We start from the raw sequence: 25,827 nt of genomic DNA, 5'->3' as shown, positions 1-25,827 counted from the left end.
AGTCTTTGAGATGAATTGTTATGCCCTCTTATTTTTAAGTACCCAGCGTGGTTTTAAAACAAGGCGTCTTATTGAAGGACTCCTTCGGGCATCCGAGCTCGTCGTGAGTCTTGATTTGAGAGTGTGAAGGCAGGCAGCGTGAGCTCCGCTCGTATGAAAAGGGAGGAGGTACTGCTTGACTGAGACTATGACTTGCTGCCAGTAGTGAGAGAGAATCTGCTAATCAGCGTGTGTCTCTGCTCTGTTGTTTACAGCACCCAACACCGCTCCGTATGGAAGTAAAGGATGCGCCGAAGTCCTGCTGGCCTGCCGGTGGTACCTGATCCTGGCTCTCTCTTCTCTCGCCAGCGTTTACTAGCCCTGAGGACGGCCATACACAATGACTGTAAAGAACCCTTTTGAGCATTTACAGATCCTTTGACATTGCTGATGGCTGGATCCAATCTGGTACAGTGTGTTTGGAAAGCAGCAAGGGATTTTAATCAGCATTGCTTATGTTGGGATGGTAATTTTCTTCAGTGGTGTTTGTCATCATGTAAATACATGCGGTTTTAGGGGTTTTGTTTTCTTTCTTTCGTGTTCTTTTCTTTTCTTGATTTCCCACTATGTGAATCGGCACACATTGTCCCCTTCAAACCCTCTCAAATTAGCTAAAATCACGCTTTGGAAAAGTGAGGGTGTGTGACATTAGTGTCTTTGTTATTGAAAAGGGAAAGACACCCTAGTGTGCCACCTTGCTCTCCATGCTGGTACATCATTCACATACCCATAAAGCGGGCAAAGTGTTTAAATAATACGGTTTTTGGTGAGCTCATTTAAATCCAGTGAACCAAGAAACATTGTTTAAGATTTCACAGGGAGAGATATTGAATTTGATATCAAAAGTAATACAATCAAAGGCGAAGTGAACAATTGAAGAGCAGCTTTAGTTTAATTCGCTAATGTGACAATGAAATATGATTATTCATTTTCTGGACCAAAACTGCAGCCATACCTCAATGGTTTAGACCTCTGGGCTATAGACCCCAATTGCATTTAACTGAATTATGCAGAGTAAGATCATAAGCCTTTCTAGTTATTCTAGATATACATGATTTAATTGTTTTACTACAGGAAAAAAAAAATCATAAATTGCACTCTCGAGATTAAAATATGCATGTAGTATGAGATAAATTTACAATTTAAATTTACATCTTGTAAAATTATTTGTGAGCCTAATTGTAAAATTCAAATGAGATGCATACAGTGGCCAATAGGTTATAAAGTGAATAAAGATGTCCCTTCTGCCCTGGGGGTCTTAAAACTCAGAGCTATATGAAAAAGGAATAGGAAAATATTCAGTGTTGCATTTGATGCTATATTAAATAAAATATCAAATAACAATAGCACATAAAAGACATTAAGCAGTTGGCAGCTTGCAAAATAAAGTAATGGGCCGATCCAAAGTCCAAACTGGATGGGAAAGACAGCAGAAAGTGGGTCATGTGCACTTTGCTTAAATGAGGAAATTATGGACAGTCTCTAATGGTACTTATCTGATGATGATTCATTGTTGACTTTTTTTTTTTTTTTTAGATTATTTTATGGTTGGATTCATTTGAACAGGATTTTTATAATGTATTAACATATTACCTGCTTTGCTTCTGTCAGTGTGAAATAGTTTTGAATAGGGAAGCAGAAAAAAAAAAGAATATGCACTTCCCTTGTCGGGACAATATGAAACTTACAAGTGTGGATCCAAACATGTGAATGAATATTATTTCAAAATACGTATGCAGTATGGCATAGTTTACAATGTTGTCTTTCATTTTAGATGCCACAACTGTTGATGATTCTTGTCAAACGAGTAGAAGTTGGAAAAAAGAACCATTTGTAATCAAATAATCTACTTTTAACTCCGAGGGTGTGAACCAGTCATACGGTATAATAGAAAACGAGTCACGTGTGTGTATATTCGAAGAAAGTAGAATTCATTTTATCTTATTGGTAGAGCCAGTGTCTAGGTTTAGTTTAACCTCTACCCTAGTTCCCACACACTTGTTGTATACTAAGATGTGCAGAAATTATAAATGTGCTGCATGTCAAGTTAATATGTATGTTAAGGTGGCCACTTACCATAAATCGATAATTTGAGAACAAAACCAGTTTTCGAGGCTGCTTTGACTTAATGAAATGTGTTCCACACTACTGGACATCACGAGGCTTGTCTGTTGAGCTATGATGAAATGTTCTTTTCATGTGAAAGTCATCACAGAATCGTTTCTGCTCAGTGCGCAATATTGGGTCCTTTCCTATGGACTATATTTCGGCTATTTGGTTAATGCGTGACAAGTTTACATTCTTTTTGTCTATTATTTCTTGCACAAAATACATTTTGAAGGACAGGAAAAGTCATCAGACTATTTCATGTACACTTACAACAGATATATCCTGACATGAGTCTTTATTATGAGGTATCAGACACAGTATCATATCATATAGGTTTCACCTAATGTCCCTTTGCTTATTACAGACCTAAAAAGCCTCAAAGATCAAACCGAGGGACGTTTAAATATTCATCGCTGTGTCATCACACCAAGGCCTGGCTCTTGCCGTCGTGATGTAAATAGTAACATTGCACTTGCTTATCATAACCACAAACCTTCATAATCGCAGATTAATATCAGTAGCTTTGAACAGTAAATACGCTGCATTTCATATCGACGTAAACTTCATTTTGAGTCCACTCTAGAAGCAAGTACTGTATAAAATGTGCCTTTAAAAGTATTAATTGATATGATCTGTTGCCATTCCATGTCAAACGCCATGTCTAAGCCTCATGCATTTGCCATTCATAACTAGCATACCAGACAAATATCAGTGTTGCGCAGTATTTCTTGCTTCCTATTTGATTCTTTCAGTCCAAACTAATAGCTGATCTTTTTTTTTTTTACGTTTGCCAATTTTGAGATCTGTAAAGATGTAGAAGTAGCACATGCTCTTTTAATTAATATTGAGAATTAAACGTCAACAAAGAGCGCATTAAAGCATCATTAAAACTGCGTAAGTGGATATCAAGATAAAAAGGCTCAAAAAAAGCAGACAAGAGGTATTCATGCATGCATAATTCTCCTGAAAGTAACAGCCTTTCAAAAGAGTCTGTAAATAACAGGCAAATGTGCCGCAAATTTCCACTCTGAACATCTAATGACTTGATAATCACATTCCTGGACATGCATTAATATTCAATGATGAGTTTCAAAATGGCTCTCGTCAGGCAAGCGCTAGTTGTTGACAGATCTCGCATGGTGCCGGTGGTCATGAAAACCCGATAGACAGATGCTATTTTCGAATGGGTTCAAATTACCGCAAGCAACACAGTAGGCCTATGTTGTGGCCTGAGGAGACCCCTTGAGTTCCAACACCTTCCTGGATCCCTCGCAGTGTAGTATCAGGTAGAAATTTTGATTTTTTTTAAATATATAAATCCTATGAGCACATATCAGTATAGAAAAGTCTTCTGTGTTGTGTAACCACACGTGTACAGTCCAAAAAAACAAACATTTAAGATACTTCATCTCCTATCTTGAGCAGAGCTGCTGGCGAGACAGAATGAGGGTGGTAGGCGGTATTTCAATGATTAAAAACCTGTCAGCTCCATCTCTGTCTTGGCCAGACTCTTTTGAAAGTCGGTTTGAGAGAGCTGTGTGTGCGGTCAGGGGAGCTGATTCTTCTGACCTGGCAGTTAATAAAATTCTTCCTGTGCCTTTGTCAGTTTCTGGAGGATGATTTTGTGGAGTGCTGGAGGGTGCTGCATTAACCAGCTGTGAGCGCTCACTCTCCCAGCAGCACTCTGGCAGGGCTGACAGTAATCTACATAAACCTCTGTCCTTTTCAAAACGCTTGCCAGTAATTGCAGTTTTGCAGTATTCTAATTGACTCCACGGAGCACCGTAAAGAACAAAAACCTATAATCCTTCCCGCAGCCCATTTGGTTCGCGGCTATTGTGTTAAACCTTCAAATGATATGAAACTGATGACAAATGAACCGGCCGCCATGACTGTACTTAGCCTGTAGAAACATTCCTTGGCAAAATATTTGTCTGGATAATAAAGTAGCTGCCAAAACAAGAATGAGTGAATTCTAAAGCTTTTTTTTTCCTCGCCATAAAGTGTTTTGTCAACCCCCTCGCTCATTATTTTCACTGAGCTGGAAAATAAGTTAGCCAAGCACTGATGCAGTGGTTTTGATAATGCTAAGGTTTTAACAGAGCTGTCTTTTGCTAAGCTCTGTTTGAAACCGGCAATTGAGTCTCATCGGGAGAGTTTACGTAAAAAGCAAGGGATCAATTTAGAACGCAAGTCTAGGGTTTTATAAAAACACACTATTCACTCTTGAATTCACTGTTATGTCTCATTAGATGTCGGTTGGCCTGGTAATTTGTTGCTAGCTGTTTTGAATGGCATGGGTTATTTGTGTTGGCACCGTTCATATCTTAAGCAGTTATTTTGTGAAGTGGAATAAGTCCACCAGTGAAACCACCCGTCTACTACTGAGTTATTGAGCACAGATTGAGGGCACCCCCCAGAATTATCCAAATTTACACTAATGCTTTTTAGAAATATTTTGTGAGCTTTGGTTTATTTTGTATATACATGTTTATTTGATTTTGGTATATTTTATTTTGTTTTGTTCAATTTGGTGACAAAGTGAAATGGACATTGTAACGATATTGGGATGGCTGTACTTTTATTTCCTCAACTCTTGAAGCTGAAATTTCTGTGATGAGAAATTTGAAATGGTCATCTTTACTTACATGTGTATGGAGATACTTTAGCCACCAGGGATATAGTTGTATATTTTAGGCTCTAGATCACTGGAATGACATATATGGCTTTAAGTGGCATTGATATATATTGATATTTGTCAAGAAAAAAAAGAATCATATACTTTAATTACTTTAAAGCTTACATTGTGTATAGCACGTATGCAAGTTCATTTTCATCATGTTTGATGTAATTTTGTAGCAGTGGTTTGATACTAATAAAGTTGGAAGTTGGTGATGGAACCGTGAAATGTGCTTTACATGATACTTAATGAAATGTTATTTTAAAACACTGTACCTGAAATAGTCATTTGCATATGATATAATTAAGCAAGAGCATAAGATGGTGTGTTTTATTGCATATGAAATAAATATGAATAAATGTAAGATAAATAATATGGATCTATAGACTTGTATGCCAAAATACTACTTCCCACAGTGGACAATAATGCACCTTAATAAAATGCAAGCAACTATTTAAGCACCCTTTAAAGTGCATTTACACCCTGATGCTGGTCTATAGTTGACAATTTTCTCTCTGGCTTTCATAGTTTTGTACTTTCATTCCTTATGCTATAGCAGTATTTTTTCTGTCTTTCATGCTAGCCTTCCTCGTTTGGTTTCTCATCAGGAACATAATGTACTGGGGAGACTGCTGAAGTTTAAAGAGTTAATCCCTGTCTATTTGAGTTTCCATGTCAGTGGTCTATGGCCTGCTACACAAGAGCGCCTCATGGGAGACAGCGTTTTATGTGTGCTGGAAACAAGCTGATCTCCTGCTGCACTAGATGAAAACCCCAAATTGCCAAAAAAGACTATTCCCCAGTGACTACATTTGGTTACATCGTATACAATTCATGTTTATAGAGTGCATTCTACACACAAAAAAAAAACATTTCACCTTTCGTGGTGAAAAACACATTGTGTGAGATCGGTCACGGAGTGAATCATACTCAGAGTTTAGTGGAAATTATTTAGTACTCGGAGTCTGTCAGCCTCCTCCCACATCCCCATGACAGATGTCCACACTGCAGCATATTTATCTTTCATTTGGAGATCAGGCCAGGTCATTTTCAATGGCCCTCTTAAAGCCTCAGTTAATGGCCCACATCACAGTGTTCTTTCAACTTCAAGAAAATGCTGCACTGAATAGAGAACACCAGTTAGAGGAGGTGTAATGCCGCTGTGATTGTTTTGTTTTTGTTTAAAAAATAATTTGCACTGTGTTTTAAATTTAGCTGTAGTATTTCTATATTTATCTGCTACAAATTAAAGTGCAAATATTCTACTCGATATCCCTTTACTAGGGTAAGTTGTAACACTAAAAGAAAACATACACACCATTTTAAACTGTGTACATGAATTGTAAAGTATATATGTTTATATAAATAAGTATTTAAGTTATTATATTAACTAATTGTGATTAGTTAAAGCAAAATGGTAAAACATAGACATCACTAATTCAAAAATTGAAAGTGAATGCACATACTGTGCATCTTTGTGCAGTAGAAACACATTGGAAAGTAGAGTTACAACCCTCCCCATCTGCCATTAAATTGGCATCTTTTATTTTTAAATTATTATTATTGTATGAAAAACTTGTGTGGATGCTATATTCTGTATGTAACATATATGTAACAAATGTAAGATTTTACTTTCTTACCTTAAAATTACAAACAGCCTTGCCACTGCTGCTCTCACCTCAGGAGGGTGGTGGTCATCATGTGTGACAGTGATAGCCCCTGTAGCTCATTTCTAATTGGCTAAACTGATGGTGTTGCAACTTACTCAGTGTGAAAACACTCCTCGGTCTCCCCTACTAAGTACAGCTCAAAACCTACAGTTGACATGGATCAGTGATCCTCTGCTGTATTTAAAATCAATAATGGACTTATTTGTTTTTTGACATTGAGTATGAAATAGTGTTCAACTCATTGTCTGTGTTCTGTCAGAGGGGGTGAACAGAGGACTCAAATGCAAAGAATATTTGAACAGTTTATTAAACTTTGGTTTTAAGAAAACAACAACCTCCAAAGTAGCGATCCATATGAACAAAAATGTGAGGAATTGTCTGGGAGCTCCAGCGCTGTCCATACCGTGCTCAGTAAACAGCATAGACTGTGGAGACCACCCGAGATGCAGCGCTCACACAGGACGAGGAACGAGACGAGACCGAGAGAACAGCGAGGGCAACGATCAGCTGTCACTCCTCGTCTAAGCGTCCTGGGCACAGCAACGAGCAGAGGTAAGACACAGATCACACACAGAACAATGCTACAACACATGAGATGAAGCACGAAAAGACCTACTGACAACAAGGGGCAGACACAGCAGAGATTAAGAGTAGCAGGAACAAGCAACAGGTGAGAAAAATCATCTGTGCGCACCCTTGCTGCAAAATCAGCCCTGGTTGCCCAGGTCATAAGCTGCAGAAAAAGACAGGACAACACAGAAAACGGGGAAGCCGATAATGCACCCTGAACCATGACAATACCCCCCACACACACTTGCACACTTCCTCAGGGACGCCTCCTTAGACTGGTGGTAACAAACCGGAACCCAGCATCTATCCTCTGGACCATAGCCCTCCCAGTATACCGGGTATTGATGACCTCTACCCCGTATAAGCCAGCGACCCCTTAGTCTAGGAGGCGAAGGGGAAGAGCTCTAAGCCTAAAGGGAGGAACGGATGACGGGCTTGATCTTAGAGACATGAAAAACCGGGTGGATATTCTTAAACTGGCGGGTTAATTTGAGTCAAACCGACACTGGATTGAGCACCTTAGAGATAGAAAACAAAATGTGGGTCCCAGGTTACGTGAGGAAAGTCTGAGGGGAAAGTCCTGGGAAGATAACCAGACCTTCTGACCACACACGGAAAGTAGGGGCTTAGTACGCAGACGCCTTGTTCCTGTCACCAGTCCGATTGAGGGCTTCTCTGGCGATCCTCCATGTACGGAGGCATCTCTGAATAAACGCATGTGCGGAAGGATTCTTGGGAGGGGAATAACGTTGCCTGGTAGCCTAAACAGCACTGGAAGGGAGACAAAGCCGTAGACGAGACAAAGGAGTTATGCGCATACTCGACCATAGTTAATCTGGAACTCCAAGATGAAGATTCTGCAGATGCCACACAGCGCAAGACCCTCTTCAGATCCTGGTTATCACACTTAGCAGAAGGGACAGACCACGGCTGGAGTAGCCCTGCTGGGGGTCGATTGCAGCTCTTGCCCGCAGCACAAATCGAACAGGTCGACACAAACTTAAGCCTCCATCGCAAAGGACGGCCACCAAAACCGCTGTTTAGTTAACATACAAGTATGAGTCGCTCCTGGATGGCAAGCTAGTTCGGATGAGTGACCCACTGTAGGATGCTAATTTGGATCGATTCGGGGCACAAACAACAGGCTCTCTAGGCACCCCGCGGGAACCATGATGTTGCACAGTGCCGTGCGGAGTCTGGACTGGACCACTACTCGATCGGGAGGCAGAATAGTCACAGGGAGGGTGGATCTTGCCTCAGCCTCAAAGATCCGCGAAAACGCGTCTGGCTTAAAGATGAGAAAAAAAGGCGCAGGGATGTATTCTGTCGTCCGAAGGTGATCTCTGAGACAGTTTCCCCCACTCCCACCTCCACAACGAACTGACGAGATGGGTCAGGAGTAGCAAGGATGGGAGCACAAACAAAGCAACTCTTTAAGTTTGTAAACGCAGACTGGGCCTGCGGCGACCAACAGAAACGTTTTCGAGTGGAGGTGAGATCAGTCAGAGGAAGGGCAACCTGGCTAAAATTCCAAATGAACCGCCTGTAATAATTGCCGAACCCCACTAATCACTAGACTGCTCTACGACTATCGGGGGTGGGCCAATCAGCTACCGCTTTTATCCATTCGTATACCCTCAGGTCAAAGAACAAAAGGAAAGGAAAGGAACCGACATGCGTGAAACTCGCACTTCTCCACCTTGGCACTCACCTGACGTGCTGGACATGGTGGCGCTCGTTCTGGGAGAAGATCAGGATGTCGTTGAGGTAAAGGCATACAAACTGGTCAACCATGTCTCTGAGCATGTCATTGATGAGTGCCTGGAAGACCTCCGGGGAGTTTGAAAGCCCAAAAGGCATGACCAAATATTCAAAGTGACCCGAGGGGGTGTTAAAGGCGGTCAGAAAACAGGGGAAAGCCGATGATGTAACCTGAACCGGGACATATTCGGGCAATGTAGAAATACTTTTTCTGGCCTTAGTTTCCAATGTTAGGATTAATGATTATTTCATGTTTAAATTAGTTTGATCTAATGTGTCATAAAGTCTTCAACCAACCTGATCTCATTGGAAAATAATGTATTGATTTTTTCTAAAAAATCAAATATACAAATGACATTGTACAAATTAAGAATGATGGTCTACCCCACCCCTAAACATAACCATCTTTGAATCATAAGAAGCTGGTAGCGTACGCATGAGATCGTACAAATTAATTTTAATTAACCAGCAATTCGCCAAAAAGTAAAATAGTTATGATCTGCCATGAGTGTTTTACTATAACTGTAAATGTAAATGTTAGCCGAAAAAGTACATTAATTTTAAATAATTTACATTTATTTATTTATTTGATTTTATTTGCAGTTATTTATTTTATATTATTTGAATATGTTTATTAGAATTTGCTAATTAAATGATATATATATATATATAGAGAGAGAGAGAGAGAAACTATAGGCTATATTAGTGCTGTCAAATCGATTAATTGCGATTAACATTAAAGCTTTTTATTTACATAAAAGCTTGTGTTTTCATAATATGTGTGTGTATATATATAGTGTGTGCATGCGTGCGTGCGTGTGTGTGTACACAGACACGCGCACACATATTATGTAAACAAACTTTTATATTAGATGTGATTAATCGCAATTAATCGATTTGATAGCACTAATTTATATAATGTGTGTATATATACACACAGTCTTGGGGGTAAAAAACTGGTTACTCTATGCTCTTGATCATGTCATGCATTAGTATAACTGACATTAGCATATGTCAACCTAATTTAGAGTTTGGGTTGTCCCTCAAATTGTAGTGACATTATAAATAATGACAGAAATAATACATTATGCTGATTTGACTTGGAGCTTGAAGAAAATGTGCTGAAAACAAACCTGAGAAAGTCTCTCGAAAACATCTGGCATTGGTCTCTCAGCACAGAAGATAACACCTTCACACAAAAGTTCTACTGGTTTGCACAATTTTCTGATATCTTTGTGTTTCAGAGTCTCGTGCTCCTCTTATCTACAGCTGTCCTCTACTGGAGGTTCTTACAGGGATGTTATTTCTGCAGAGGACTAATAAGATTGAATTGGTGTGAGTTTGCTTCTCGTCGATCTTCTCCATGTGCAGACGGAGGGGGAGAGAGTGGCAGGAGAACACCTGCGAGTGGATTAATGAGGGAGAGACTGCTCTCCGAGCTGCCCATATACTCTCACTAATTAATCCTGCTGGTCATTAGCACTAACGGTTAGCTTCATTCAAATACCAAGCATTTTATGTTATCTCTATAATGAAACTTGCACAGTAAAACTGCCTTGATTAACATAGGCTGAAATGATGAGGGGAAAGGTTGCAAAAATAAAAAATTATGACATTATTTATTTTTTAATTAATTTTACCTGATTTACTCTGCTATTCTACACTACTTCCGTTAACTCAAGAACATCTTCAAATGAATCAATGATTCAGTGAGTTGACTTGACAACTGAATCAGAGAAGAAATCATTGCTTTGTGCCTTCCTTTTGAATGAACTGGTTGATATGGTTCACAAATTGGACTGAACGGTTTGTCAATGAATTGTTAGACTGATTCATTCATGAATCAGCGTTTACTCAATTATCTAGCTGCTGCAGTTCTCAAATTAACAGTTCACTGCGGGGGAATTTGTCTGTGAACAAATTTCCTGTAGCTCAGTGGTAAGAGCATTGCGTTAACAGCGTAAGTTTGTGGGTTCGATCCCAGGGGATTGCACATACCTATGTATAAATGTATAGGATAATGCAATGTAAGTCATTTTGGATAAAAGCGTCTGCCAAATGCATAAATGTAAATGTAAATACTTTAAGCTTTGTATAAGCTAACTTTGCTTTTTTTACATTTTCAACTTTCTTTAGTGTGTTATATTTTAGCATGAACATGTCTGCAAAGATACAAAGATGGTATTATTCCAATGCTATCTCACGACCAATTCTTACGAGATTACGAGGTGGCTAATTTGTACGACCACTGTCTAAACCCCAGTATAGGTAGGTTTAGGGGCGGGGTCAGGGGTGATTCGTACGAATTCATACGAATTGGGTAACTCATAAAATATGTACAATTTAGTCTGAGGGAAACTAATTCTATTAGACCTCAAAAACAAAATCAAGACTTTGTAAAAGGGCATAATATAGCCCCTTTTTGGGGCTAAACTACCACCACAATTTATAAAGGGATTAAGGGAGTTTTATGAATGTGAAAAACATGGCTATTTTTGTGAGTGTGCGAGTGTACACATTAGGATTTAAATAGATCTCACCCTGCTACACACCGACACATACACACTTTCTGTCTTTCCCTATATGCTTGCCTTATTGCCATGCTCATGGCAGATGAGAAGCAACTCCACACAGAAGAGGAAGAATGAGAAAGGACGTGTGAGGGAGAGACTGAAGCGGTGAGGGAGGGAGCCGTCACACAGAGCGCTTCCTAAAATCATGTTACTGTGTCATTATCCCACCTCTGCTCTCTTCCCAGCAATCATATTTGGAGAACATCTTTCAGGAGCTCTCAGTGCCACAACAACTGGTAAGCATGGCTAATGGAAATTTAATCAGTGACAAGAGTGGAGAATCAGTCATAATGCATGTCAAACTGAATGCACCCCGATAAGGAATAACAGAGAGATGCAAATAGTGGTTATGGGAGGCTTCGCTGACAGGCTGAAAATGCCCTCATACTTCCTGCGGCAAGCGCCGATGGCTGTTTCTTGTTTTTGAGTGTTTTATTTAAAGCCTGATTTATGAATGTTTTTTCATTGATTTTAATGCCACAAAAATGAGCACTCCAGCAAAACCAGAAGGCACAAGGATGCAAATAGCCCTGTTTATGTTTTTTTCATTATAGCAATAAGAGCAAATCTAATTAGGACGTCAAGATTTCAAGCAGTTGTTTCTTGGCTCCTTGTTTGTTTGTTTGTTTGGTTTTCATTTGGTTTTCATACTTTCTCCAGGCAGAACCTTGTAAGATTAAACCAATAAATGGCTTGCGAAACTTGGGGTTAAATTGACTACACATGACAAAACCTATACAAATCCCTCTTATCCCATTTCAACTTCCCCACTGGTAAACAGAGCGCTATCTTGTTCCACCAAAGAACTGCCATGAGCAAGACGGCGTATAAAACCGCAATCTACAAAGGAATAAAACTGGGATGCTCCACCAGCCCACCACGCATCCTCCGTGCTTCAACTTACCCATGAAACGGATTTCTTAAGGCTAGAATCGTGCAAACACTTCATAGAGTTTCAAATCAAGCTTGCATGATTGGCATTTAACCCTCTCTGTTCTAATGCTTTGGTCCTGTGAGTTGTGGCCTGTATATCCAATAGGTTTCATTTGGACAATAATTTGCATTAATGTTGATGTTTGCTTGTAACTTATGTCATGATGTATTACTGCCTGTTAAAATATATGGATATCAGATGTGTTTAAAGTTTTGGATATTTCTGCTTTACTGTAGTATTTATGTTAACTTTCACTATCACTTTAGTTTTGAAAATACAATAGCCCTAAACTCTTTTTTGAGACCCACACATTTTCGACAGCGAACTGCAAAAAAAATCACTGTGTAAATTTGCAATCCAATTTAATTTCCAAACAGTTCTTTTGAATTGCATATTTTGATCAACTTGATTATTTTGAATCTGAAAACCTGTTCACAAAGCTGTCTGAATTATTAATTTCACGAATAACAAACACACACTGGAAAACGTATCACTCAACAGATCTCTCAACTCGATATCATTGGAAAATGTAACTATTTTACGAGGTGACTATTTAGAAGTTCACATGATGTGAATCATACAAAACATATTGTGGCAAGTAAGGCGGGCTGAGAGCCACACTGGTCTCGAGGCCCATGGAGATGATCTGGAAGGATAAAAGGACGAGTGACGACCTGGCCTGGACTTAATGTCGTTGTTTGTTTGTTTTTTGTCAGCAGTCGTCCGTACGGGGCTTTGCTTTCGTTTTGTTATATTTATTTTGTGAATAAAGTTATGTTGTCTTCCCTGAACACAAACCTATGCTACACATACATTTTTAGAAAAAAAGTAAGAATGAAAGTCAACCCATAAACATAACCATCACTGTGGTATAGCAGGCCATTTTAGCTTAACATTTTCCAACCGTTACTTGTCATAATTGCATTTTTTCTAGTAAAAATTTTAGTTTGAGATCTTTACAATTCAGTTCTTACTAGTAACAATTACAATTAAAGAGCTCTCTAGTTAATTTATCACTAGTAACAATTATGATTAGAAAGCTCTCTAATTTATTTATTACTACTAGTAACAATGAGCTCTAAATTAATTTTTACTATTCATATGCCTCCACTGACTTCCATTCAGTTTTAATTAAAGAGCTCTACAATTGATTTTTTATTAGTAAGAATTCCAATTAAAGAGATGTACAATTGAATTCTTGCTAGTTACAATTACAATTAGAGAGCTCTCTAAATCAATTATTACTGTAAGAATTCCAATTAGAGAGCTCTTTAACCCTTCTACTCACTTCTTCATCTCACGAATCTCTGCTCTTGGTATTTCTGGAACTGCCCTATCCTGGTTCACTTCATATCTGTCTAACCGTCAGCGTTACATCTCTATTCCCCAGGCTAATTCCACTACTGCTGTCTCACATGGTGTTCCCCAGGGTTCTGTTCTTAGACCTCTACTCTTCATCATCTACATGCTTCCTTTAGGTAACATTATCCGTCATCAGGGGTCAGAGAAACAAGAAGCAAAAAAATATTTTTTAAGGTGAGTTTTAAAATAATTTAATGATGAGAGGTCGAATGTGTTGGGGAATAGAATTCCGGAGAGTGGGGACAGCGATACAAAATGCTCTTCCACCAAACAATGCTTGTGTTCTGGGATGAACAACGGACATGTATCAGAAGAACTGGGGAGTAGATATGGATGAGATCAGAAATATACAGGTGCGCAAAACCATGGAGTGCTTTGAATGTGATAAGGAGTATCTTGTATTGAATATGAAAGCGAACGGTAGCCAGTGGAGTCTGCTTAGAATAGGAGTTTTGTGGGGAGATTTCTTTTTATGTGAGGGCCGAGTTGCAAAGTTCTGAATATATTGGATTATATTTGTATTTGTTGTTGTGTTGTGTAAGCCATAGAAAAGATAATTGCAGTAGTCAAGCTGTGAAGTGATGAAAGTGTGAACCAGGGTCTTAGCATCACTGACATTTAAAAACGGACGTAAACGACTGATATTACAGAGGTAAAAGCAGACAGGAAATATGAGGAAGGAAGGAGAGAAGATTCCAAGATTATACCAAGGTTTTTTAACAGTGGTTGAACCAAGACTCCAGCAATATTAACATTGTCAACACAGAAACGGAATGTCATTTGAGGTGAACCAACAAGTAGTAGATCTTTTATCTGTGTTGAGTTTGAGGAAATTACTGGTCATCCAAGCATTTACAGTATATCACCAATACAAGCTGATATATTTGGTGGGGAAATGAACATTGAGTTGAGAACAGATGAAGACAGATGAACAGAACAGTGAAGTTCGGTGTCATCTGCGTAGCTATGGAAAATTAAAGTCATGACTTTATGATCTGATTTATGTACTGTATGTTATGTTATCTATCTCCGTGTATTATGTTACCGATCTCAGTTTATCTGTATTGGGTCTGTCATGTTTATTTGTTATAATATTGTAAAGCGACGTTAAGTTTGCAGAAAGGTGCTATATAAAATAAACATTATTATTATTATTCCGCATTTAAGTTTTAAATATTCTAGCTTAGACAAGAGCTAACTCTAGCTGAGTTCTCTTACGTAGAGTTCTCTCGTACTGCGTCGAAAGAACGCTACGGGAAAGATATTTCTTTGTCGAGATTGAAGCCAAAAATTAATCCTTAATTTTGTAATATTGTAAAACGCTTTTCTGAAGCATACAACCTAGGCGGAGCAATACAGCTCACCCATTGGCTGCTCTGCCAGAAAAGCACAGCCTATGCGAGGCCAGGACGCTGAACCAATGAGGACGCTTCGCGCCCTTCTGCGTCACCTCCCGCCCAAACAGGCGTGGCCTAGGCCTATAAATACGAGCATAGCTGTCTAACACGCCGATTTTCTTAAATTCAACGAAGCTGCACGCATCGCTGGATTGATTCGAGCCACCACAGCCGTTTGGATACAAGCACCTCAGCAGGACGAGCCCTTACCTGAAGCCGCTGGTCTTCGCCGCCTTCAGCCGCCGTTCCCTGCTGCGCTTCTCCGGCGTGGATATATCCTTTCAGTTTTGTGTGTGTTTTGTGTGTGTGTTCGCCTACCGCGTCACACGCTTTTTCCTCACAAAAGAGCACGAGCGTCTTTATAAAGATGTCTCGCTTTTCCTGCGGCTCCTGCCGAGCCGCGCTCATCGACGGGGACCACCACGAGTTATGTGTTTCCTGCTTGGGCGAGGAACATGCAGCTATCGCTCTCGGTGATGGCGGCTGCCATCACTGCGACATGATGCCAATCGCGACTCTGCGGACTCGCCTTGCATCTTTCGCCGAAGCTGCTCAACCGCCCCCTGTAGCGCCGCGCCGTAAAAGCGCCGTGCTCAGCGGGTCCCGGAACCTCCCTCCACGAGGAGCTCGCCGCCGCCGCCGCTAGCTCCTCTCAACGTCTCGCTCGAGTCGCTCACCGACGGACAACAGCCGCAGCACGCCGCTTTGTCCGTTATGGATGACGACCAGCAAGCTGTATCAGAGGGAGATGATGATTGCTGTTCGCTTCTCGCTTCGGAGAGCGAGGGTTGGGCGAGCTCTGTGGACCTCCCCTCCCCCGCTGTTCGAGAGCGCAGAGGAGGGAAGATCAGCATCGAGGCGGAACTGATGCGTCTGCTCACACAGGCCGTGTCGAGCCTCGGCCTCGATTGGTCGACGCCCGAACAACCTGCACTCAACCGGCTGGATGGACGCTTCCTCTCTGGAGACCGCGCTGCGCCCCCCTCCAGACACGCACCGTTTCTTCCTGAGCTTCACGAAGAGGTAGCGAAATCATGGAAGGCGCCATTTTCAGCCAGAGTACGTACTTCTGCCTCGCCAGCATTCTCCGTAGTGGACGGTGCTCGAGACAGAGGCTACCACGCTCTCCCTCCGGTCGAGGAGGCGGTAGCGACTCACCTTTGCCCACCCTCTGCGGGACGGCGGGCTAAGGGAGTCCTACCATCCAAAGCTTGCCGCACGTCTTCAGCTCTGAACGGTCGCGTGTATTCCGCCGCCGGACAAGCTGCATCGGCGCTGCACACCATGGCGGTGCTTCAAATCCACCAGGCCAACCTCCTCTGCAAGCTAGACGAGGAAGGCCCGGGCGCGATCAGTGTTCCGGACTTGCGTAGCGCCACAGACCTAGCTCTTCGCGCTACAAAGTCCGCCGCACACGCCATCGGCAGGATTATGGCCACAGCTACTGTTTCTGAGAGACATTTATGGCTGACTCTCTCTGAAATGGCGGAATCCGAGCGCTCTGCGTTTCTCGACGCCCCCATTTCACCGGCTGGCCTCTTCGGATCCTCCGTGAAGGACTTCGCGGACCGATTCGCCGAGGTACAGAAAACTTCGCAGGCCATGAGACATTTCCTGCCAAAGCGCTCCAGTTCCGCAACAGGCCGCCCTAAACAGCCGCCTGCCCGAACTCAGCAGCGCCCCGCGCCCGCCGCGCCGGCCCAGCAGCAACAGGCCCGAGAGAGACCACGGTCTCGCTCCGCCGGACGCCGCCCGCCACCGCGTGGTCCTCGGCCCAAGATCTCAATCAAGCCCGAGGCCTCGGCGCCATCCTAGCCCTGCTAGGAAAAAGACGGTGTTCGGGTCCCGCTGCGGCCGGACTTCCACCAAAGATTCCCGCTTGTACAGCCCTAAGTTCCGTGTTTGTACCAGTGTACTCAGCAGCCAACAAACCGGCCGTAAAGCCCGTTTGCCTGCACACAAACGCCGTTTTCACGGCGACCCAGATAAATCTAAAAAAGAGTTTAATTTCTGGTGTTCCGGCCAAGGCCGATGGTGTAATGTGTGTAACTGCAATGCCCACCCAGTGCCCATTCATTCACACAAGCACAGCCCCGTTCAACACAGGGTTTGCACACATAAAATCGGCTCACACCGATTGTGCTTTACGTGTAGTGAGCGTGCCCACTGTCCAGTGCCCACAACCACTACACACTGCACGTTCCGCGGTTTCTGTAAAAACGAAACTAACGAACGGTCAGTCAGTACACAAACACAGTGTCCCCGGTGTTATAAATGTGCCCGCCACCAAGCGCCCACGTTTATTCACAAACATAACGAGCCCCGTAGGGCTCGCCCCGCGTGCTCTCTCTCAACTCAGAGAGTCGAGCGCGCGCGGGACGCATACTGTGTTAAACATGTCCCCCGCCTCAGACGCCACGGCGTCCATGTCACAGCACATGGTTGCTCTCGTGTCGCCGCCATTTCGCGACCAGAGCCCAGATTACATTCAACCCCTAGTCACACGTGCAGATGCATGGGAAGGACTACCCGGGGTTTCAGAATGGGTGCTAGAGACTATAAAAAGAGGCTATTCGCTACAGTTTTATCGACGCCCTCCCCGTTTCACGGGAAAAGTCGAAACCACGGTAAAAACAGAAGTAGCACATCTACTTCGAGCCGAAATAGCGAAGCTATTGAGCAAAGGGGCCATAGAGCCTTTATCTCAAGCTCAGAGCGAAGGGGGCCTGTACAGCAGATATTTCCTGGTACCGAAGAAAGACGGGGGTCTCAGACCCATTTTAGATCTAAGGCGTCTGAACAAAACGCTTGCAAAGCGGAAGTTCAGAATGCTCACGACCAGAAGTATCCTCGCGCAAATTCGCCGAGAAGACTGGTTTATGGCAATAGATCTGAAAGACGCGTATTTTCACATACAAATTGCGTCACGTCACAGGCGATTTTTGAGATTCGCCTTCGAGGGCCGGGCATATCAGTACACAGTCCTGCCATTCGGCCTATCCCTAGCACCTCGTACATTTACAGTGTGCATGGACGCGGCGCTGGCACCCCTGAGACTCCGGGGCGTTCGAATTCTGAACTATTTGGACGATTGGCTAATTCTGGCTCAATCGCCGTCAGAACTCGCTCACCACAAGACACTAATACTCGATCACCTCGAGTGCTTAGGTCTGAGGGTCAATTGGGAGAAAAGTTCACTGTTTCCCAGTCAAAGGATCTCCTTTTTAGGACTGGATCTGAACTCACTGTCTATGACAGCACAGCTGTCATCACAGCGCAGGCGAAATACCCTGCAAATGGCGAAATCCTTCCTCAGCGGCCACATAGTGCCACTCAGGAGATTTCAGAAAATGCTGGGCCTCATGGCCTCAGCCTCAACAGTGCTGCAGTTGGGCCTGCTGCGCATGCGCCCACTACAGTTCTGGTTGAGAGCGCGCGTACCGCGCCGAGCATGGCTACACGGTCGCTATCGCCTCAAGGTCACTCAGGAATGCATTTCAGCCCTGACACCATGGAGAGCGTCAGACTGGTACCGGTCAGGTGTAAGCCTGGGGACTTCCTCGAGCCTGAAGGTGGTGTCCACGGACGCGTCCACCTCAGGCTGGGGAGCACTGCTCGACGGCAGTCCGCTCTTTGGCCAGTGGTCAGAGCGAGCCGAACTACCGCACATAAACTGCCTGGAAATGATGGCAGTGGACTTTGCGCTGAGGCGCTTCTGTCCCCGGATAAAAGGACACCACGTCCTGGTCCGCTCGGACAACATGTCGGTAGTAGCCTACATAAACCGCCAGGGTGGCGTGAGATCCCGGAACCTATTCAGGTTAGCGGAACGCATACTGGTGTGGGCCCAGCACAACCTGCGCTCGTTAAGAGCAATGCACGTGCCAGGCCACTTGAACGTAGGCCCGGACAGACTCTCACGGAACAACGTTCCCACTGGAGAGTGGTCCCTACACACACAGACAGTGCGTCTGCTGTGGAAAACGTTCGGCAGAGCGGAAATAGACCTGTTTGCAAACCAGGAAAACGCTCATTGCCCAGAATTCTTTTCGAAGAGCACGAACGCGCTGGCCAGAGTCTGGCCCCGCCGCCCGCTCTATGCTTTTCCTCCTGTCTCACTCCTGCCTCAAGTGCTGGAGCGTATCAGGGAGAGCGGATGCTCAGTACTGCTAGTTGCTCCATTCTGGACGAATCAGACCTGGTTCCCAGCTTTGATGCGACTGAAAAGTACTGCCCCGTGGCCGATACCAGTGAGGAGAGACCTCCTCTCACAGGCCAAGGGCTCGATTTTGCATCCTCACCCCGAGCTTTGGTCCCTACACGTATGGGCCATAAACGGGTACCCGCTAACCTCCCAAGAGGAGTGTTAGACACGATCGAACAAGCTAGGGCTCCGTCTACTAGACGGCTCTACGCTTCCAAATGGTCGGTGTTCTCTGGATGGTGTTCAGATCAAGGTCTGTCACCACTTCAGTGTGGAGAACCGGAGATTCTCTCCTTCTTGCAAGAGCTATTGGATAAGGGAAGAACCCCATCCACGCTCAAAGTCTATGTGGCTGCCATATCAGCGTTCGTTAATCCAACGCTTGGCCGTTCACTAGGCAGGAACGACCTGGTGGTCCGCTTCCTGAGAGGCGCCAGGAGGTTAAACCCTCCAAGGCCTCCTTCAGTCCCCGTTTGGGACCTTTCTACAGTGTTGAACGCTATGAAAGGGGCCCCTTTCGAGCCTATTCACTCAGTTGACATGAAACACCTGTCTCTCAAGACCGTGTTTCTTTTGGCTCTCGCTTCAGTGAAGCGTGTGGGAGACTTGCAAGCGCTCTCAGTGAGAGCTTCTTGTATGGAGTTCGGGCCAAACGACTCTATAGTCGTGTTGAAACCGAAGCATGGGTACGTGCCTAAGTCCCTCAACACACCGTTCAGGGCTCAGGTCATCTCCCTGTCGGCCCTGCCGGCCTCGGAGGACGGAAATAGCTCCCTTTGCCCGGTCAGGGCATTAAGAGCTTACGTGTCCCGCTCCGCTGTTTTTCGACAGACGGAGCAGCTCTTCGTTTCGTTCAGCGGGCGCTCCAAGGGACGAGCCGCAACGAAACAGAGTCTGTCTCGATGGGTAGTGGACGCCATTGCGCTAGCCTACGCATCTAGAGGCTTGGAATGCCCTTTGGGCATCAGAGCGCATTCCACGAGAGGCATGGCCTCCTCATGGGCTTGGTATAGCGGAATCTCGTTACAAGATATCTGTATGGCGGCAGGCTGGGCCTCCCCGTCTACATTTATTAGGTTCTATAACCTAGAGGTTCCTGCGTTGCAGGCTAAACTGCTCTCGGTCTAGAAGACTATGTATAAGTGTTCCTGCCCCGCACTGCGGCCCAGGTCACTTCAATGGTAATATGTACAAGTGCTCCTGCCCCGCGCTGCGGCCCAGGTCACTTCAATGTCTAATATGTATAAGTGCTCCTGCCCCGCGCTGCGGCCCAGGTCACTTCAATGTTTTAAGCATCACTCACTGACAATGTGTCCCATGAGCATGCTATTACCCCTCATATATATCTATATTTACATATATATGCTATTATGCCTTAAGAGGCACTACTATAAGGGATGATGCTATTTTAGCCGCTCTCCTTATACTTCTTGGGGTAGGCGCTTGTATACCAGGGCGCGCGCGCCCTTAGGTGTCTGTGTCGATCCAAGAACACGCACGGCGGTTTGCATAGGGTTCCCGTAGCGTTCTTTCGACGCAGTACGAGAGAACTCTACGTAAGAGAACGTACTCGGTTACTAACGTAACCTCGGTTCTCTCTAGGAGAGGGAACGAGTACTGCGTCTCATGCCGTGCGTGTCCACGCTGCGTCGCTTCATTGACGAAAATCGGCGTGTTAGACAGCTATGCTCGTATTTATAGGCCTAGGCCACGCCTGTTTGGGCGGGAGGTGACGCAGAAGGGCGCGAAGCGTCCTCATTGGTTCAGCGTCCTGGCCTCGCATAGGCTGTGCTTTTCTGGCAGAGCAGCCAATGGGTGAGCTGTATTGCTCCGCCTAGGTTGTATGCTTCAGAAAAGCGTTTTACAATATTACAAAATTAAGGATTAATTTTTGGCTTCAATCTCGACAAAGAAATATCTTTCCCGTAGCGTTCTTTCGACGCAGTACTCGTTCCCTCTCCTAGAGAGAACCGAGGTTACGTTAGTAACCGAGTACGTTTTATCAACTTATTATAATACATGGTGACACATCATGCTTATCTCGTGACACACTGCAGCAATAGCGCTGTATGACAGATGTATTGCTTTTATTTTGGTTTTCCAAACTTGTTAACTATATCATGATCTGATATTCCGATTAATGTGTTGTGATGTTTGAACACCTTTATAATGATCATGTTAGCTGATCTATAATGTGCGATGGGCGCCACCATTTTATCTGTCATGTAGGAAGCCATATTTGTTTATATTTTTCTGTATAGTAATATGCAGCCAAATGCCTATGAACACTGTTTGAGTGAACGCAAATGACAGCCGCTTAGCAACCTAAAAACAAACATGGCTACACACATCAGATGACCGTGTTGCATTGATACATTGACATTATTGTACTTATATGCCCTATAAACTTTTGCCGTGGTACTTCTGTACCAATGTAAGTGTCTGTGACATAAAAGAAACACATCATGTGCCTGTAAACACTGTTTGAGTTGCTAGTTGTGGCACATGCTGGACCGTACCGCTCAAGTGGTAATATAATTATCACTTGTTAGTTAGATAGCTCTCTAATTCACAATTACAATGAGTAACTCTGGGAGCATTTAAGCTACTTTGGCTTGCCATACTGTGGTGTTTAAGCAGATCATACAAAAGCGTACGGATAAGATATGTGCGATTTGTTTTTAACAGACTCTCTTGCCTTTCTTAGAACTGTTCATATTTGTATTAACAAATAGTGTGTTCATAAGTCAAATAATAAAATGCCGTTACCAATTACGTTTAACCCAAGTGCCGTATGAATCATTAATGACCAGATGCAGGAAGACTAAACCAAAACAGGTCCCGCCGCTCGCATTGTACTTGTGTAAAACATGGAGGGGAGCAGCGTGAATTGCTGTTCTGCTGAAGATTAAGAAATGGAAGTCTGCCAGGAAGACTCAATCGTTATGTCACTTATTACCTTCACATCTAACCAATCATGATGTTCTAATACTTGCAGTATAAAATATCGGTACTTACACATGTCTGAGTTCGCAGATGCTGACTCAAACAATTACCTCCATCCTCCTCGCCACCACCAGGATGGTACCTTCCCCATCCTCCCCACCACCAGGATGGTGTCCCTTCCCCTCCATCCTCCCCACCACCACCAGGATGGTCCCTTCCCATACCTCCCGGGGGGTCGGCTGCACCCCTTGCCTTCGTCTTCAGGCAGGAAATGCAGACGCTTTCAATAATACTCAAGTACCCCTTCATCGGCATCAAAATAGAAGTGTGTTCCTCTTAAAGGGTGTCATACTTTATATAATTCGCCATTTACATTCATTTTTTTTTTAGTAGCCATTATTACATCTATTCACCTTTAAACTTAATGCAGTCAGCTCAGCACTGTGGGAGATAGAACAAACTACGGTTGATTCCTATCCCTTTAATGAGACACCTGAGCTTAAATGTCTATTCCAAGCTTTGTCAGTTCTGAGGGCAATCGCTTTCTTTAGAAAGACCTAACAACCATCTTAAGTACTCTCTGGGGTACATGTACCCCTGATTGGGAATCACAGCTTTAGCCCGAAAAAAGAGTTTGCAGACAATGCCTGATTTTCATTATAATTAGATGCTACCCCAACTCATAAGGATGGCAAACTATGCATTACACTATGTACATTATCACACACAAATGATCTGCAGCAAATAGGAAAATGTGATGTCGAGAAAAAGGGTCTGCACTGTGGCAGAGGAGAAGACCCATTAGACCCAATCTGGTATTGGCTCCTCCAAACAAAGCTCTTTGATGCAGGGTATGTTTGAGTTCATTTTTTTTTTTAATTGAGGCTATGGTTGACTGTGTGGGTGTTATCTGCAGTTCAGGAAATTATGTGATGTTGGTGGCAGTACACACACATATGGATTCCAATACTGAGGTCAGTGGCTGGCCAGCAGACAGTGCACAGTGAATGAATCATAACCCGCTATTGGCAGTATTTTAATTGCATGGCCTTATTTGGTTATTAGAGTGACCTTGTATATTTTTCCTGCGATGTGAAAAGCAATGAAGACATAATTGGTATACCAGTGTGGTTTTATTGAACTTTAAGTGCAATACTATATGATGATGATGGCACCTCTAACAGCTGCTCCAGTTTTGTTATCAGGGGCTAATGGGATCAGCCAATGTCTGGATGTCAGATTAGTCAAAGACAAACGAGCTGTATGTAGGCCTACCTCTACATTAAGACTGTAAGGAGCTGCAAGTTTCTGTTAACAGAATCATCAGTGATATCAGTGTATTAATCCACTTTACCAGCTATTTCCAAGCATTTTATTGAAGCCATCCTGTACTATATATATATATATATATATATATATATATATATACTTATATACACCAGGGATGGTCAACTTTGGTCATGATGAGGGCCAGCATTTATTCTCCTTTATACCAAGGAGCCAGATAACTAATCCGCACTCACACATTTTACTCAATTTCCTCTACTGAGGGAACCAGTGTACAATTAATGCAATGTGTTTTTAAAGAGTTTACTAACTATAAAACTTGTGCAATTATGCTAATTCAAATGGGCAACTTCATTGTCAGTTGATAAGCAAATGTAAACATCCCAACTGCATTGTCTGTAAATTTGCAACAAACAAATTAACAAATGGCCAATTTTTGATTAGTAGCCTAGAGAGAACATTTTCAACCCACTCTCAGAGGACAGTTAAAAAGTGCTTATTAAAAAAATGTTATTAAAAAATAAATGCATTAAAAATAGTAATACAAAAAATACTGAATATAAAACCAATTCAGTGCATACATTTCTATAACAGACCACCCCCAAAAAACATTTACCATTCAGTTCAGACAACATTCCTACTATCAAAAAGTCTCAAAATGAGAAAGTGCTGTTGCCCGACTGAATCAATGTCAATCTGAAAGTTTGTACAGCTAACTTGCCGTAGCTGAAAGAGAGTGTCATCTGTCAATCTGTTTCTCTCTTTTTATTTGATGTGCTTCATTGTTAAGGAGCTACTCTCACAGATAATAAGTGCTGCCAAACATGCTTAGCATTAACAGTGCATCTTTTTTTGAGGAGGGGAAAACGACAGCCTAGCAGTTTCCAAAATGCAAGCCTCCTCTTGTTGCGACATGCCTGAAAAAGGGGTCTGACTGAAGAGTTGTAGCTGCATCTCTCAAGGCTGCTCACTGACAGCCGCGGTCAGAGGGTCTGCGGCGAGGTCTGTGCGAGGCTGCATTACATGAAGGTCCTGGAATCTCATTTTTAATTGCTCTTCTAGACTTTTCGATTTCTTTTCTGTACTTGGCAAAAAAAACTTCTCGCATTTGGGAGAATCTTTGCGCATCTCCTTGCACATTAATAAGAGCATAGAGGTCTGAAACAATCTGAGACAGTCCTAGTTGTAACTGTGTGTTTCCATTATTCAGATGCACGGTCATATCTGTGAGGAAAGCCATGATGCAACTAAATTCTGGATCCTGTAGTTTGCTGCAGTAAGCGCTTGTGTCTGATTTGATAGTGTCCTCCAAAAACACAGGAATTTCAATGCGCAGCGCAAAGAATCTTTCCAGATACTTCCCACGGCTCATCCATCTGATGTCAGTGTGCATCAGTAAATACCAATAAGCAGCACTGACATAATCAAAAGACTTTCGTCACTTCATTCACAAAATGGCTGAAGTCCAGAATCCTCGTACACAGGGCCTCCTGTAACAAAGAAAATAACGGATCGCCTCACATAACATTTCAATTGAAGTCACGAAATAAAAAATAAGCCAACTAACCTGATGTAGTGCAGTAGTGGACAGTTAATGGCACTCTTCTGAAGAAGCCCAGCGAATCCAGATTATGTTTATTGCATTGCTGATGCTCCATCAGTAACAATAGCGGACAATATAGCAAAGACTCTGAGCACATTTACTACATTCCCAACAGCTTTGAAAATATCCTCTACCTTCGTGGTGCCATGTAATGAAGCCAACTTTAACAACTCCTCTTGAACATCAAAATCCTCGCAAAGATCAGGAGCTGACTGACATTGGTCACAACTGTGCTTGCATCCAGCATCCAGCATGCTGTAAAGTATTTGCAATTGTTAATTGCATAAGAGTGCTTTCACACCTGCCTCATTTAGTTCGGTTGAATCGCACTACATTTCGTTGTCCCCCTTAGTGCGGTTCGTTTGGGCAGGTGTGAATGCAGCAATCGCATTCAGGTCTCTTCAAAAGCGGACCAAACAAGCGTACGCTTTCAAACGAACTCTGGAGCGGTTACTTTGTGGTGAGAACGTGATCCGACCTCGAACAGACCCAACTGACAAATAACTGCGCATTTTTGGACTAAACCAGCTGCGCTGTGCTTTATGTCACTGTTTAGCAACATTAATGCACGCGTCGCCTCCTCCTGAAGTGACATTGCATAAAACATTATTTTCAAGCCACATCCTCAACTTCATTCTCAAATGTTATTGTTTGCCTAAAGTGGTAGACAAACTGTATAACAAACTATGACC

General features: G+C 43.1%; 2 protein-coding genes across 3 annotated transcripts in view; both read left to right on the top strand.

Moving 5' to 3' along the window:
* negr1 (neuronal growth regulator 1) overlaps positions 1 to 5,195 on the top strand; it is a 119,796-nt gene extending 114,601 nt beyond the window's left edge. The window contains exon 7 of one of the 2 annotated variants that reach the window (XM_079628469.1): positions 255 to 5,195. In XM_079628469.1, coding sequence (XP_079484595.1) covers positions 255 to 358 — 104 coding nt within the window. In that variant the 3' untranslated portion in view covers positions 359 to 5,195. The remainder of the gene's footprint in view (positions 1 to 254) is intronic. The other variant, XM_079628468.1, reaches the window with a different exon arrangement.
* Positions 5,196 to 18,751: 13,556 nt separating this feature from the next.
* Positions 18,752 to 21,201, top strand: LOC307006951 (uncharacterized protein). Its single transcript, XM_079628499.1, has 2 exons — positions 18,752 to 20,520; positions 20,574 to 21,201. The coding sequence occupies exon 1, from the start codon at positions 19,252 to 19,254 to the stop codon at positions 20,425 to 20,427; it is 1,176 nt and encodes a 391-aa protein (XP_079484625.1). The 5' UTR covers positions 18,752 to 19,251; the 3' UTR covers positions 20,428 to 20,520; positions 20,574 to 21,201.
* The last annotated feature ends 4,626 nt before the right edge of the window (positions 21,202 to 25,827 follow it).

The sequence above is a fragment of the Phoxinus phoxinus genome, assembly GCF_949152265.1.
Source record: "Phoxinus phoxinus genome assembly, chromosome: 11".
NCBI classification, from domain to species: domain Eukaryota; kingdom Metazoa; phylum Chordata; class Actinopteri; order Cypriniformes; family Leuciscidae; genus Phoxinus; species Phoxinus phoxinus.
This window is presented reverse-complemented; position numbering and strand designations above follow the sequence as displayed.

Bases quoted from the DNA above. Each gene is read 5' to 3' on its own strand.
- LOC307006951 (XM_079628499.1), top strand. From the start codon at position 19,252: ATGCTCAGTACTGCTAGTTGCTCCATTCTGGACGAATCAGACCTGGTT.